The sequence below is a fragment of the Chelonia mydas genome, chromosome 5 (assembly GCF_015237465.2).
Source record: "Chelonia mydas isolate rCheMyd1 chromosome 5, rCheMyd1.pri.v2, whole genome shotgun sequence".
NCBI classification, from domain to species: Eukaryota; Metazoa; Chordata; order Testudines; family Cheloniidae; genus Chelonia; species Chelonia mydas.
Window position 1 is genome coordinate 122,544,274 of NC_051245.2, and position 17,725 is coordinate 122,561,998.

General features: G+C 40.8%; 1 protein-coding gene across 5 annotated transcripts in view; it reads right to left on the reverse strand.

The window, feature by feature from the left end:
• The window catches only part of ZCCHC7 (zinc finger CCHC-type containing 7), a 160,715-nt gene that overhangs the window by 40,066 nt on the left and 102,924 nt on the right, over window positions 1-17,725 (reverse strand). For all 5 annotated transcript variants that reach the window (XM_037902195.2, XM_043546338.1, XM_037902196.2 and 2 more), the window contains exons 3-5: window positions 13,733-13,776; window positions 12,094-12,216; window positions 10,115-10,285 (exon numbers count right to left, since the gene is read on the reverse strand). In XM_037902195.2, coding sequence (XP_037758123.1) covers window positions 10,115-10,285; window positions 12,094-12,216; window positions 13,733-13,776 — 338 coding nt within the window. The remainder of the gene's footprint in view (window positions 1-10,114; window positions 10,286-12,093; window positions 12,217-13,732; window positions 13,777-17,725) is intronic.

Here is a 17,725-nt window from a genome sequence, read left to right on the forward strand (position 1 = left end):
ATGTAGGCAAGAGATTTCCAGTGAGACAAGGTCTTCCAGTGAGAATCACATGCTGATTGCAAAGACTAGATGGGTGGTTTATGTGGACCTGTAGTACACAGTTGAAGATCAAGTCAAGAATCTGAGTATTAATGGAGCACTGATGATAGTGGTGGTCCTGAGGAACCTATTTTGTGAGAGTGATTAGAGATTCTCCAGGGTTTGTTACAGCGCAATATACTTACAGTTGCAGACTTGTCTTTCTGAATTGTTAGCAAGGAGCCATAGGCAAGCCTCCTTGTAGAAATGTTAGTGTCCTTTACTTTAAGCTGACTTTGCTCCAAGATGTCTTTTGGGTGCCGATATTTGAATCTCATCCAAGTGATTTGTAGTCATCATCTGTCTGTCTGCTCCAAGATGCTAGGAGAGTGTTTATCACCTTATTCGAATATCTGAGTTCCCTTAGTTTTTGCAGCATTGGATTTTGGTGCAGGGTATGCTCCTGTTGGTATATGTTCTTTTGTGTTGGGATCTTGAGATTCCACTTACGGCTTAAGCAGGCCTGAGGACCGAGACCCGAGAGCTATTGAGAAGGTAACCAAACTCACTAGCCTGTTTGTTTGCAAATTATTTAACATCTTCACACTTGCATGGAGAAGGAGGCCCTAAAGCCACTTCTGAACTTGGGTGTCCAGATTTCCCACTTTTAAGTGTGTCTTCCTCATGTAGTATCTTTTGGTTTTCCAACTGGACCTGGATACCAACAGGTTCATCAGGACTTCCAACCTGCTTTGCAAAAAGAAAAGGAGTACTTGTGGCACCTTAGAGACTAACCAATTTATTTGAGCATAAGCTTTCGTGAGCTACGGCTCACTTCATGAAGTCAGCCGTAGCTCACGAAAGCTTATGCTCAAATAAATTGGTTAGTCTCTAAGGTGCCACAAGTACTCCTTTTCTTTTTGCAAATACAGACTAACACGGCTGCTATTCTGAAACCTGCTTTGTGATGCTCTGCAAAAATGGCTGGTCCTGACTACATCCCTTCAGGTCTAAGTGCGTCCTGCACAGCCAGTCAACTCTGACTTTTCTTTTCCTTTGATGTGTAGTATCCTGAGGGACAAAACGAGAGCTTCTGCCCAGGCCATGATCCAGGCTTCCGTGAGAAGTGCTGAAGATTTCTGCTTTCTTATCAAAGAGGGATTGCCCTTCAAACCCTCCTCAGAAAAGGAAAACATTTTTGGAGTCCAGCAATTTTGAGAACAACTTAGAAGACAACGAAAAAAAGAAAAGGAAAATATTTAGTTGTTTTTTTAATCCTGTAAAAAAACTCTGCTACAAAAGGAGGCCCGATGTCTGCCATCTGTATTGGTGTGAAGATCCAGAATTCTGGAGAGCTCTTCCTGAGGGGTGGTTTAAACCCACAAACAGAAGAAAAGTTGTGGTCTGCCTCCAGTTGCTGTTGATAGAAGGAACACCACACGGTGAAGACTGACACAGAGTGGACAAAGGATAGAGATAATAATGGTTACACCATTTTGTAAAGTTCTTTGAGATCTTTGGATAAAGAAAGGGACTAGGGCAAAAGCCCTATAATCCCTCTCAAAGAAAGCTACCAACTGGGGATGATGGTAGATATGAGGGTGCTAGGAATACCCGATCACTCTGCCTTTCAAAAGGAATTGCCAGTAGCAACAGCACATTGTGTAATCCAAGAAACCAGAAGCTTTTTTAATTTGGAAAGGTTTAGCTAGTAGAGAAGCTGTGGTCTAAAGTATGCCAAAATCTAAACTCTGAAGTTTCAGAATGGCCATCTACATTATAAGAATGGAACAGTCTATTTTTTAAATTGTAGTATGATTGACTGTTGCTCTGAAGTGCTCTGACATAAATGGTCCCTAAAAGATATTTTCCTATCCTATTTGAGGAATTTTCTTGTTCTTCCACAATTCTACTGTTAGAATAATGAATATGTGCTGAAATACTATCTGTACTAGATGTGAACAGGTTACTTGATGGAAAACTGAAAAATATGTTTTTAAGTTTCATGTATGTTTTCATTCTGAAATATTGGAAATGTAGGTGTAAGACAGATTTTTTTGAACAGACCTAATTTTTATTCTCTCCCTAAATCATCCACATTCTCTTCATTCTCATCTGATTCTTTTCTATACCTTATATCAGTTGTGGGCAAACTTTCTGGCCCGAGGGTCACATCAGGGTTGCAAAATGGTACAGAGGGCCGGGTAGGGAAGGCTGTGCCTCCGCAAACAGCCTGGCCCCTGCTCCCTATCTGCCCCCTCCCACTTCCCGCCCCCTGACTGCCCCCCTCATAACCCTCGCCCCATCCAACCCACCCTGCTCCTTGTCCCCTGACCACTCCCTCCCGGGACCCCCCGCCCCTAACCGCCCCCCCGGAACGCCACTCCCTATCCAACCACCCCTGCTCCCTGTCCCCTGACTGCCCCGCCCCCTATCCACACTCCCACCCCTGACAGGCTTCCCGGGACCCCTGACCGATGCAACCCCCCCCCCCCACTCCTTGCCCCCTGACCGCCCCCTCCCGGGACCCCTGTCCCTAACTGCCCCCCCCCCAGGACCCCACCCCCATCCAACCCCCCCTGCTCCCTTTCCCCCCCTCCCGGGATTCCCCAACCCCCAAGGACCCCACCCCCTATCCAACACCCCCTTCTCCCTGTCTCCTGACCGCCCCCCACCCCGAACCTCCACCCCGTTCCCTGACTGTCCCCCCGGTCCTCCTGCCCCTTATCCAACCCCTCCCCCGCCCCCTTACCATGCTGCTCAGAGAGGCAGGACAGGCTTATTAGAAAGCTTGGGAGTGGGCGGGTGCAAGCCATGCTGCCCATGCGGCAGCATAACTACGGGGGAGGGAGGACAGCAGGGGAGGGGTCGGGGGCTCAGGGGCTGGGCAGAACGGTACCGTGGGCTGGATGTGGCCCACCTCTGCCTTATATTGTACCTCTCAGAATAATACAGAAGAGTCTCTTATTTCTTATCTTTCCTTACTTCCATATCTTGTCTCACTCTCTACTACCTCTGAGTGTCATTACTGTATCACTCACCTCTTTCTACACACATCAAGACTAGATGCTTTCCTAAAAGATATGCTCTAGTTCAAACAGGAATTAATTCAGGGGAAGTCTTATGGCCTGTGTTATGCAGGAGGTCAGACTAGACTGTCACTGAGGTCCCCCTTTTGGCCTTATAATCTATGAATCTATATTATTTAGGTCCTTCCCAAGTACTCTTCTCCACTGTCATAAACAACCACATCCTAAGTGTATCATCATGGTGTATCGCCCTCTAGTTGTGATCTTGTAGCTCTATCCCACTGCTCTACTTCTACATTCATGTCAGATTAGTTTCAATTTTAATTATTTTAACAACCTCTCTTATTCTACCCCAAGCTTTCACAGTGTGCATCAGAACATTTTAGAACATGTTTGATAATCAAATATGTTATAGCAATACATTTATGACATCAGAGATAACGTTCTTTGTTTCAGAGGGATTACACTTTTGCCATAACAATTCATTCTAGAGTAAAAACTGACAAAAATCTTTCATCCAGGAAGGAATATTTCAAAAACAATTATGTCTAGTGTTATAACGCATGAGATTAAAAAAAATGTTTCCCAGTTTGTGGCTATTTTGAACTCTCAAAATGAGTTTAATTAAAATTTACCTGAATATCAACTCAATAGCTGCCTTTCATAAAGATTTTAACTACTGTTTAGTACCCACAGTTGTATATACCAGTATAAATTTATGATATTTGGGAATGGATCCAATATTATTAGCAATTTACCAAAGAACTACAACACTGTACACAAGACACACACAAACTCCTATTAGCAGTAACATGACTTTTGGGCATATGTATCAAGTGCAGAAAAGACCCTATTTATTTTAAACAAATGTCTTAACTATCCATTAAGAAAAAAGAGGGGGGAGTTGTGTACTGAACTTTGGATGTAAATAATGATAAAAGGTTGGTGTGCTAACTGAGAAAAATAAGTACCTTCAAACCTGGAGCCAAATTCTGTCTTCAGATGTGTATGCACGACTCCTCCTGAAATCAAAGATAACCCAAGCCCTAACCAGCTATAACCTGGAGTTCTTACCTGAAGCTCATCTACCCATCCGAGGATCAGCGTGATTTATGCTTTTCTACATGTTGCTGGTTTCCTTCACAACAGCCTTATTTAATCATAGTTCTCTATATCCAACATATATTGTGGTATACCACATTAACTGGGCAACCATAAAACTTTATGCTAAATTACAGGATAGTGGTTCAGGATAGCGACTGTATCAGCTCATTTCCCCTATCCAATTATTTTCACTCTCTCCTTTTAAATTGTAAAGAGCAAGGAGCTTGAATCAAATTAGATAGTTGTTTAGATGAACAAAATATGTGCAGGAAAAAACTCTCACATTTTGAACTCTTTGTAAATTGTTCCCCCAACCACCAATGAAGACTTTAAAATCTATTTCATCACTTTGTTACTGTGAGATTTTGCATGGCAAGGTTGAGTGAAACCATGCGTACAGACATTTATACCCTGTGCAACCCAAATGTTACAATTCCATCAGATAAAGCACTGTTGAGATCAGTAGCAACATTCCACCTCAAGCTACTAGTGTCTACAATGATTATAGAATAAAAGAGCAAAGGAGTGAATTTTAGTTGGATTATTTGGCAGCCTGTGCACATTACCCACATTCATTGTTGTGCCTATGTTACACGGAGTCCCTAAAATATTACTTGAGAGTTGCTGAGAAAGTATGGTGATGCTAGAGTGTCTCAAAGAAAAGATCACCAGAATTTTTTTAACACGGGCAAAACAATGTATTTTCCCCTAGACTCATTCTAGGGAACCATTCTGGCTAACATTTTCCAAAAAATATCTAGCCTAAGCCAGACATGTGGCATGGAAAATTTCAGTCCAAATGACTGAAGTTTGGCAAAGCTATAAGCAACTGAAAACAGGGTCTTGTAATGGGAAGTGTCAGGCAAACCTTAATAACAGGGAGCGCTACCAGGTCCAACTATAATTCTCTTGTGTATACAGGCAGGGACTATTAACCTTTTTAGCTACAGCATTGCAACAGGAATCCATGTTCAGCTGGTTAGCCACCCTGCTCCTTAAGTCTCTTTTGTGGAGAGTACACTGTGAACTGCAGGGAGTTATTACATTGTTACTGCACCTCCTAGCTTTCGCTGTTTATTTCTGGTAAGCATGTCCACTATATGAAACAAACTTATTTTTCTATTCCAGCATTGAGCAGCTGGAATGCTGACAGACGCTGGTTGTCGTTGGGCAGAATGGAACCTCAGTGCATGAGCCTCTACCGCATGAGCTAAAAGCCAACTGGCTGTTCGCTACAGCTGCAACCCCTCCCTGCCTCCCTCTCTCCTCAGTGCCACTAGATGGGACAGAACACCATACCCAGGAGGTGTGTGGGTTACACAGTCACTAATTTTTTTGTATGTGCATGATGTGATTATGTTGCACTGAGTTAATTTTTAACTCAAGTTAACTTTTTATTCACTATTTCTATTGTGAAAAACTGTTTTGTTGTAGAATATATATTTAGAAGCCCAATACATAACTCTGTTTCTACATTACCACCAGAACTTAGTCTTCTAGTGGTATGTTCTTAAATACATTCTGCTTTTGTATGTCTTTGTGATTAGGGCTGAGAGATAACACTCCTTATGCTGTATACTTTTGCATCATGGTGTGGTTGTCTTGATGTTTATTTGCAAACAAGTCTCGTCTTGGTCATTGGTTTAGACTTGTATACTGTCTGTGTGTCTTGGGTTATAGGTCTAATTAAATGACCCCTCCCCTGGTTTGCAAACACTTTCACTTCAGAAGGACAATTTTCAATAAACTTGCAAATATCCTTTGAAAGATCAAGTCGTTTTCTTGCAACTATCCGCTTTGACCCATTATACTACTAATAATTTGGCCTCCAAACAGTTCACCCGTTAAGTGTCCAAATTCACATGACTTAGCTTTATTACACTGATCTGTAATATAATGGTCAGTGGTTTCACCTGGCCACTAGTTGCCCCTACTCTACTTGCGCTACACTGATGACATCTTCATCATCTGGACCCATGGAAAAGAAGCCCTTGAGGAATTTCACCAAGATTTCAACAAGTTCCATCCCATCATCAACCTCAGCCTGGACCAGTCCACACAAGAGATCCACTTCCTGGACACTACAGTGCTAATAAGCGATGGTCACATAAACACCACCCTATACCAGAAACCTACTGACCGCTATACTTACCTACATGCCTCCAGCTTTCATCCAGACCACACCACACAATCCATTGTCTACAGCCAAGCTCTACAATACAACCGCATTTGCTCCAACCCCTCAGACAGAGACAAACACCTACAAGATCTCTATCAAGCATTCTTACAACTACAATACCCACCTGCTGAAGTGAAGAAACAGATTGACAGAGCCAGAAGAGTAGCCAGAAGTTACCTACTACAGGACAGGCCCAACAAAGAAAATAACAGAATGTCACTACCCATCACCTTCAGCCCTCAACTAAAACCTCTCCAATGCATCATCAAGGATCTACAACCTATCCTGAAGGATGACCCATCACTCTCACAGATCTTGGGAGACAGGCCAGTCCTTGCTTACAGACAGCCCCCCAACCTGAAGCAAATACTCACCAGCAACCACACACCGCACAACAAAAACACTAACCCAGGAACATATCCTTGCAACAAAGCCCGTTGCCAACTGTGTCCACATATCTATTCAGGGGACACCATCATAGGGCCTAATCACATCAGCCACACTATCAGAGGCTCGTTCACCTGCACATCTACTAATGTGATATATGCCATCACGTGCCAGGAATGCCCCTCTGCCATGTACATTGGACAGTCTCTACGTAAAAGAAAAAATGGACACAGATCAGACGTCAAGAATTATAACATTCAAAAACCAGTCGGAGAACACTTCAATCTCTCTGGTCACTTGATTACAGACTTAAAAGTGGCAATTCTTCAACAAAAAGACTTCAGAAACAGACTCTAACAAGAGACTGCTGAATTGGAATTAATTTGCAAACTGGACACCATTAACTTAGGCTTGAATAAAGACTGGGAGTGGATGTGTCATTACACAAAGTAAAACTATTTCACCATGTTTATCCCCCCCCCCACACTGTTCCTCTCATGTTCTTGTCAACTGCTGGAAATGGCCCACCTTGATTATCACTACAAAAGGTTTTTTTTCTCTCCTGCTGGTAATAGCTCACCTTCGCTGATCACTCTCGTTACCGTGTGTATGGTAACACCTATTGTTTCATGTTCTCTGTGTATATAAATCTCCCCACTGTATTTTCCACTGTATGCATCCAATGAAGTGAGCTGTAGCTCACGAAAGCTTATGCTCAAATAAATTTGTTAGTCTCTGAGGTGCCACAAGTACTCCTTTTCTTTTTGCGGATACAAACTAACACAGCTGCTACTCTGAAACCTGTACAGAAAATGTGCCTTTGCCCAAGTGACATTCTTGACTGGATCCTCAGTATTCTTGTAACTTTTGAATTGCTCTGTATAGCAGTTTGCATCTCCCGATGTGCTCCCACAAACTTATTCATTTCTTTGACTCTTGATACTTGATGTTGGATAACGATTTGCCTGCTAATATATACAGACTGAATGCTTTAACTTATTAAAAAAATGTAAACTAATTATCGATCCCACAAATACACTTTTATTTAAGGTTGTATATCCTCAAAAATATGCACAAAATACCATTGTGTATATGTTTTTATTGAGGGTTTTTTTTTCCAGTCAACAAAATATGTGGAAAAAACTCCACTGCTTTGCTGCCTGGCCTGGAACTTGATGCTGACAAATGCCTGGTAGGGCGATAAAATGAACAGTACATCTTTTACAAGAATCTCTTTATCTGGACTGTGACTATGTTGAAGAAGGGGGGCATTTTCATATGCTCATTTGACAAGAGAGATCTGCAAGGTCAAAGGGGAATGGCTTGAGATACTTTGGTTACAGAAAAAGCGTGGTTAAGATTTCAGAAATTTATGTTTTATGAGGTGAGGTATGGAGTTCAATATTTGTTCTACGTACCTTTTCCCTCTCTATCTTGTGACATGGAGGCAACACGGTGTAATGGATATTCATCGATTCCAAGGCCTAAAAGGAGCTTTGTCTGACCTCCTGTATAACACAGGCCAGAAAACTTCCCCAAATAATTCCCAGAGCAGATCTGTTAGAAAAACATCCCATCTTGATTTTAAAATGGTCAGTTATAGAGAATCCACCACAACCCTTGGCAAGTTGTTCCAACCGTTAATTACTGTCAAAAATGTCTGCCTTATTTTCAGTCTGAATTTGTCTGGTTTTACTTCAAACCACTGGATCATGCTATACCTTTCTCTGTTAGACTGAAGAGCCCATTATTAAATATTCCCAATGTAGGTACTTATAGACTGTAACCAAGTCAATCCTTAACCTTCTCTTTGTTAAGATAGAAGGAAGGGGTTGATTGGCAATGCTGATCAGACTGTACACCCCAATTGGTATGAGTAGTGTTGATCTACACAGCAACAGTGCAATTCTGAATGACACTGATGAAAATGACGGACACTGAAAGATGGATTTAGTATCGTTCTTACTAATATATTGTAAGGATTAAGATAAAGATATCAATAGATTTCAGAAATATTTCTCTCCTTATACTATACTGTTAATTTGATAGTTGAATGATACAAGGCAGAATGACTGTTCAGTCTCTTTATAATTTTTCTCCCACACCATATACAGTATGCTTTTCTGGGGAGGAGCACATAATTCACCTTGTTTGTCACCATCTTCCCTCTTTCACGTTTCGTATAAAAGTTAACAGGTGACCGTGGCAGAAATTCAAACCTGCACACAATAGCTGATTATATATCCACAACTGAAAAGCATGAAAAGTGTAAGCTGAGTCATTCAAATAAACGGTTTCTAAACATCTTCCTTTAACATTACTATTCTACTGTTAGATAACATTTCTATTTAGCTGTATTTACATGGGAAAAACCTGTATTATGTCCTTTTACCTGGCTCAGGTACACTTGTCATATGAAATGCCTAAGGTAATGTACATACCAAACCAAGATATAGACTAACTTAAGTTTCTACTGATGCTTTTATAACAACATAGGAATATGGAGCAGTATCAGAATACCACACTGCTATTTACTGGCTTTGGGTGGGTAGAAGCTGTCCTCTCCATCTTTGCTGGAGCACTTGGGACTTCTGATGTCTCCTCATTTTAAGCCACCATCACTGATGAGGACCCATGTATTTTCCCCAGTCTTCTGGTTGAGTACAACTGGATGAAATTCCAGTGAGAGCCCTCACTACCTCTCTCAGCATGGACATTAGTACCCCCAAATTCCTCCCAGTCTATGGAACAAAAGCCCGGAGAACTGTCATAATATATTGAGCATTAAATAGTATACATCTATACACACCCACCCACACACAAATTGAACATATATTTGCATTCCTCTGTCTTGATGCCTGTTATGACTTAAATTGAAATGTCTTGCTTATTGCATTTTTATATCTTTTTTGAAAATTATTTTCTAAAAATGAAATCAAACTCAACAAAACTATCTGTGCTCCACCAGTTCAATTTTCAAATCTTTATATCCAAAGTGTGAAAGAATCACATACAATATCTTTATATACCTTCCATGGGGCTAAATGATGCTTCCATGGGCTTTTCTCACCACACTTGCTGCACAGATATATTTTAGGAAGAAAAACATTTATGTGAGCAAGTAATTTTTGTACAAACGAAACTGGAACTTGCATCACAGCAAAAAGCAGGGCTTACACTGCTACATTTTGCTAAATTCTGGCCTCATTCCTCACGGAAACTATGATGCTATATAGACAGATACTCAAATATATTTTTATGTATGTATAAATGTATGTCCACTGTATTATAGAAGGGTAAAAACAGATACTGCTGGTTAGAACATCAAGTTTTACCCTGCATAACATTTATGGACCAAGGTGGACATGGGCTAATGATCGCTAAATGTTCTACTCACGTCAGCATAATGGCCTTTCATATCACAGCGGTTACAATGTTTACGCCAATAAGCTCTCTCAAGGCACTCCCTAGAGTAGTGTCCAGGCAAACAGCAGTTTAAACAAAACCGTGCTGGGCAGGTATTTTGTAGGTGATCTCTCTCTGCACACAGGCAACAAGGGGGAATTTTCTATGGAGAAATACAGAAAGAAGGATCTTAGGTGAAAACATTTCAACTGTTTAAAGTAAAAAATAATAACTGGAGAAACACAAACCAAAATGAGCACAAACCCCTACAAATTATAATGTTCATAATTATGTATTCTCAGCTGGGATAGTAAGATTATAGTGTTTCTTCAAGAAATTCTGTGATGTTGTACAACAACAAGAAAAATACAAGCTAACATTGTAATTCCATATACAGTACTTCCTAGTCCTTGTTTCTTCTCAAGTTTAATGAATTACTGCATACATTTGCGCTACTTTCAACGAATCAACAACAATCATGCTGAGAGGAAAGGAACATTTTGATTAGAGACAAACTTTTCATACCTGAAAACTGTAATTTGGGATACTGTATTAAAAAATGAAAAAGCGGCCTCTCTTAGTTACATGCTGTGTGATATGTAACACAATGGACTCTTAACGAATCACCTCTTTATCTATGCCATAAAAGTGAATGCTCATACTTTTGAGATTCACATGTATAGGGACTAGTGCATTTATGGAGTTATAAAATCAAACTATTGAGAGCCTATTCTGAAGCTGTGTCCATTCAAAGCCAACTTCCCCAATGACTGAGTCTGCTATTCGAGGCTAAAATGGCCACTGGATAGGAATGACTGATACTCAGTCACTGAGAAACCGGTATTACATAGACACATCCATAGACTCGGAATAGGAAGCAGTCTCAGACGGTGTAGGCTTTGCAAAATTTGCATAGCTTTTACAGTCTTTTCTGTTGAGAGTGGTAAAGTCACGCTCAGTAAAGACTGCAGCCATTTCCACATAATACTTTACATAGTAGGTGTTTTTCAAAAAAACTGAAGATGAATATTTCAGGTAAAAACTTTCCCTGTTTGTTTTGTAGAAATTTGAGCTGCTTTGAGGTCACATATAATTTCATATTTTCTATGATGGCAAAGGGCGGTAAATGATCTTTAAAATAATTCTTTGCCAGGGCAATAGGTGCTAAGTCTAGATGCTGCTCCTTCTTTCATTTCCTATAAATTGTTTCTCTTTACTTTAGTTCTTTTTCTCTGAGAGTCTGTACAATATGAAACAGTTAAAAAACGTAAACTATTCTTTTAGGATCTCAACAATATGTCCTTAACATTGTACTTACCTTTATTTTCTCTGTATTCATTTGTAATTGTGAGAGATTTTAACGTCATACAAAAAAAATCTTAACACCAACTAAAGCCTTTTTTAACTTTGTAAATTAAATTAGTCTTCTCCAAGAGGCCTTATTGTCAAATTTCAGCCTGAAACAAACTTTTAAGCCAAATGACAAGCTCTTGAAATAGGGTGGCTCAGAGCAGGCTCTCTCACCCTGGATGTCTCTTTGCAAGCAGTCCTCACACTTGCATACGTAAATTCACCACACTGCGCTTTATTTACAGTGTCTTACGTCGCCCCACCACAAGGCTTTTCTTGTGTGTCACTGTAAACCTCTAGGCACTGAGTCGAGGTGGGGGAGAGAGGTCTCACCTCTCTCAGATCCTGAGCTTCTTTGCCTCTCCCCTTCCCCTTCTCTTCTCCCCCTCTTCCCCCTGCCCCCCCCCCCCCCACGCAACAGTCCCCAGCTGATGAGCTGGATTCCCTTGTTAACTGGGTAATCACCCGGTCCAAATCAATTATCTCCCAATCTGGACCACACGGGGATGTTTATAAACTTCACAGCGTGATGGACCAGCTCTAGGACAACCCAAAAGAGTGTTAACTAGTAACCACAGAACAAGTGGCGGCCTCTAAAATAAATTAAAATATTGCATTTACCTTTGGAGTAGGACAGTTTTTGGACAAATGACCCCGTTTATCACAATTTCTACAAGTAACATTTTTGTCTGTTGCATAGTATCTGTTGGTGCGTCTCAGGGGTGCATAATTACCAATTTGTGCCTAAGGAAACAACAAGAAAAAAAGATGTATCTATTATTTGGGCTTTTGTGGTGTAGTGCTTTGCTGAATTGTATTTTTGTAGCGGTCAGTGCTGGTAAGTTCAGTTTGAAATCTAATATTGTACTCGTACATTTGTCAACCATTTAGCGCTGGATAGTTCTGTTCTCTTAAACTTTGCCCTACATGTGTCTAAATGACTGGCTGCTAAATCTCAGGCAGTTTTGTCTTTTTTTTTCAGAGTAAAACAAAAGAATAATTAAAAAGGTTTGTCTTCTTTCGAAAATCTCAGTGAGGCTCAATTGGCTCTCTCATTCCAGAATGAACTGTAGTTCCCCCCAGATTGCACATGCAGCTAACATTAATTACAAATACAAGTCACCATACAACATGGGTTGATACATTCCTCAGAAGAAATATAATGCTGTAGGGAGATCAATTAAAACTGCATTTTGCACCATGACAAATTACAGTGAACCTGCAAAACACACAACTGTGACCTCATATGTTATCTCCACAGAAGCAGAGGAAGTTGATAATTCTCTCTCTTGCTCCTGAAGATTTATTTAGAACTAGTAAACATCCGTTTTGATTTTTTTTTAAAACAGACAGAAGGACAGGTGCAGCTGTCACAAGCCAAGCTGAAAGATTGAGGGCCCCTGCATATGGAATAGGGTTGCCAATTTGTGTTGGACTTATTCCTAGAGGTGTCATCACATGACAATCTTTAATTAAAGATTAATCTTTAATTTCTGGAGACTCCAGGACAATCATGGAGGGTTGGTAACTCTAATATGGAAGCATTATTGAACCTTACTGGAGCTGGTTGTGAGACAGAGTGAGAGGGACCCTCAAGAGTGCACCATGCTCCTCTTAGATAGTGTGAGGCTACTAGGATTAACTTTCTTCCAGACCCTCCAGAAGGAGGGGTATGTGTGTAGAGTAAGACAAGAAGAAGTCCCACCAAATGATAAAGGCATCATATCCAAGTGCAGCAAGAAGTTGAAGAGTCTGGTTCTGCTTCAGAGAGCTACTGATGTCTCATGGATATCTTTAAGAAAAATTAATAATTCTGCTCACATCTTTACTCTATTTTTTTATTTTCTGTTTATATAGGGATACCTGTGTGAATAAAATAATTTTTTATTTTTTAAGAATTCATCTCTTTTTTCTGCTTATTCCACATCTGATATCTTAATGTTCTGTTTCTGACATCACAGTTGGAAGCTGTGGGAAATGATTATGATGTTAAGAAAGAATTATTACTTCAAATTGAAAATAAGGAGCAGGATAGATGAACTCTTAAAAAGCAATTATCCTCTTTTCATGTAAACCAGTCTTACCAATAAAGAATGGAGAGAGAGACACACACACACATACATGATATATAAGAATGTTTTCTAAGTATATCGTTCACAAGGGATCAGAGAGTCTATAATAAGGGGTTTCATCATAAGGTTATGCCCCATCTTTTAAAAACAACCTACAATATTTGGAATAATTTATTAGGCTATATTACCTCTAGGTCTTTATCACTGATGGACCAGTCCACTCCATCTTCTCCTGCAAAACAGATATATTGTGAAATATATTAATGCACTGAAAGTTATTTTGTAAATTCAACCACAGGTGATTTCTATGTAGTCACTGAAAGGAGACAAGACCAGACCTGTTTTTAAAAGCGCATCATTGGCAAATCTAGTTTCAGCGAAGGGACACTACCAATCTGTTTGGCTTCAGATCTGACCTACCTTATAATTAATGTGTGCTCTTTATCGTGTGTGTTTTGTTAAACAAGCCATCAACTAGGGAAGAACTCCCCATGTGGTAAGTGGCATAGCCACTGAAGTACTGCACTGCTGTTACACAAATTACATTTAACGGCTGTCTGTCATGGCATACAGAACCCTTAGAAAGTCCACGGTCACCCTCATGGTCCTCTAAGATCTCAGAGACACAAGGTGGGTGAGATAATATCTTTCATTGGACCAACTTCCGTTGGTGAGCGGCACAGGGCATGTCTACACTACAGACTTAATATGTTAGGTCGACTTACAGCCATTGCAGTCATTACTGCGATGGCTGATGTCCACGCTACCCTCCTTCTGCCAGTGGAGCGCGTCCCCTCTCAGCCAGGAGTGTTGGCCAGCTGCCTGGGCTTCTTGCCTCCCCATTCCCCACCAGGGGCAGCGGAGGGATAGCTGCTCAGGCTTCTTGCCTCTCTGAGCGGGGAGCTGGGGGAAGCCAGGCTGTAGCTGTCCGGCTTTCTTGCCAATTTCACAGCGTCAGCATGGAGCCCTGAAATTGACAAGACAGCCAACAGCTCCTATAAGTAACAGCAGTGTCTACACAGACCCTGCCCCGCCCTAACTACACAGACATAAGCCCTACGCCTCTCGTGGAGGTGGAGTTATGTCACTGTAGTAGGGCACTTACATCAGCGGGACACAGCTGTAGTGCATACATTAACATAATTAGGTCAACATAAAGCAGCTTATGTCTACCAAACTATGTAGTGTAGATCAGGCCACAAGCTTTCAAGCCACACAGAGCTCTTCTTCAGTTCTGGGAAATGTACTCCCAGTGTCACAGCTAAATGTAAGGTGGAATGCACATATTGTAAGGGACCATTCAAGGTAGAGTGACCTGTTAACACCTCTGCAGTCATGGGACAAAAAGAGGAGGTTAGTGGGTTACAGATTGTTGTGATAAGCCATAAATCCAGTGTCTCTGTTCAATCCCTGATTTTTGGTTATGAATTTAAGCTCACCCTTTGAAAGTGTTGCGCAGGTTGCCTGAGAGTCCTCATCTTCATTTAGTGCACAGATGAAACAGTCTCCATGCACTCAGTTCTGGTGCCTGAGCCCGGACTGGCCTGCAGCAGCCTAGACTGCTAATGGCCGGGGAAGACCTGCTCAGCCCTGGACGGGAGCATGTCCAGTGCAGACAGAATCTTTGGAAAATGCAGCTGCTAAAATCTAATAAGTTTTTACTGAGCATGTGTGAACAACAATATTTCAGAGGCTTATAACTTGGCCAAATAGAGGCAGATTTTCATGGAGATAGCGAAAGGAAAATCCCTGACACAAAGGAGATAAACTTGCCAAATCTGAAGTCCCTGCTCCAAAGCTTTTCAAATAATTTTTTAACATAGGCAAAACAATGTATTTTTCCTTAGCCTCATACTTTGAAACAGCAGAACCATTCCGGCTGAAGTATTTAAAGAAACAAACAAGCCTGAGGTAGACACCTGCCATGGAAAATCTCAGCCCGAATAGTTAACATTTAGCAAAGTTATAATAAACTGAAAACAGGATCTTATAATGTGAAGTTTAGGACAACCTCAGTAATAAGTGATTCTACCAGCCCTGCCTATGAAATGCATGAATAAATAACTTGCATTTACTAACAGCAAAAACTCTAAATATAGAGTTCACGGATAATTAAAGGTGGCAAGCTCCCTCCATTCATTTTTTAAATATCAAAAAGGTAAGTAAAGGATGGCATCTGAGCGCAAAAAAATCCTGCAAGGTGCTGAATACTGTGGCCTCAATCCAGCAAAGTACTCAAACACATGCTTAATATAAGGCATATGAGTAGTCTCACTGACTAAACATAGGGACACGATGCGGGGTGAAGTCCTCAGTGACCCCATGTTTTTCATAGCTGGAGAATTTGATCTGAAATCCAAACCTTGCAGCTGAACTGTGGCTCCAGAATCCAAGCTTTCATGTAAAAAATTATGAGCCCCCACACTGTGAAGATAAACATAAAACCAATACACAAGTTTGTTTGTAGACAGCCCACAACAATTGTTCCAAGGGACAAGAACTTTCTTCTTCATCTTAATAGGTCACTGATTATGAAACCCAAAGGGTAACAGTCATTACTTTTAAAGTCCCAGTGCTGCAAACGGTCCTGCATATGCACAGGCCCACTGAAGTTACTGGGACAATTCACAGGAAAAGATCAGAACAAGTGAAACTGTTTTTCAGGTTCTGGACCAACATTGTCAAGTATTTCATAGCTGATTATCTGAGCAACCTCTAACCATCTCAAGTGTCCCTACCTAGCTGCCAAAACCTCTGCTTCCCCTAAGACAATTTCTAAGATGCAGTACTATCTTACTACAAAAATCCATGGCACATAGAAAAGTGAAACTGAGTGGACAGTTGAAAGTAATTAACACAGAAGCTAGGGTATTGACAGTGCTGTTCCAGTTAAATTGCCCATTATTAAATTAAGTTGCTGCAATTTTTCCAGTGTGATACCCTGAAAAACTGCAGACTTGAGGTCCAACTTATTACAGAGAACAGAGGGCCTTGGTTTTATTACCTAGAAAAGCTACATATTGAAACATGAACAGTCCTGCTTTTGTATCCATTTAGAAAAATCTTATATTTTTTGTACATGAATTTTAATTATTTAATTTCAATTCAATTTAAACTGATATAGTTGCAATGTTTTTGGTACCCTGAAAGAAGAATTTAGGATATTCTGAGGCAGTGAATATGGCATTAGTGGCTGGGATATTTATTAAACAAATCACCGAACACTGCATAGGTTGACACGTACCCCCCAAATACCTAAATTTTAAGTTTCTTTCTGAAGAAATAACTTTTGAAGTTTCAAAACTTTATTGGTGGCTGTAGATGTGTCTAAACTTATTACATACAGGCTGCCTTTTTTCTGCTAGCTGGAAATAAATAAAAGAAAATAGGATCAAAAGAAACACATTCTACAGTGAAATTGTGGGAAAATCTCTGAACGCCAACATCAAAAAAGCTTCAATATATAATTACAACAAAGCCAAGTAAATGTACTTTTACTTAACTTGTATTTATTTATTTACTGCCAGACAGTGTCCATGAGTTTTGGATAAACACAGATTAGCTGTGTTCTGAGCTTCTCTAATCTCCCTTTTCTGTCCCTGCTTCTTCAAACCCAAACCACTTGATTTACCATTCTTTCTCCCACTCTGATGCATGACCTCAGTACTAAACCTTGCCTACCACCTGCTCTGAAGCTCGACCAAACTACCAATCCAGGCTACATTCTCAAAGCAGTATACGGAGTATTTCTCTACTCCCATTTCCAGCCCCCAGACCAGCAGCCTCCCAAGGCTAGCAACCTCATTACACCTGTGCTGAATTGTAAGAGGCATCAGGCCTGGTCTAAACTACAGGGTTAGACCGACGTAAGATGCCTTGTGTCGACCCAGCTGTGGAAGTGTCTTCATTTAAATTGGGCTCCCGCCCATGAAAGCGCCTCTCTATGTTGACTTAATGCCACCACCTCCCCAAGTGGTGTAGAGTCACAGTCAATGTAATTAGGTCGATGCTGCGTCAGTGTAGACACTGCATTGCTTATGTCGACTGTTACTGGCTTTCAGGAGTCACCCCACATTGACAATACAATAGATACAAGTGCTCCTGGTGAGGACACACACAGCCGACACAAGGAGCCAAGTGTACACACACACACATGATTTTATAACTGTGGCGGTTGTATG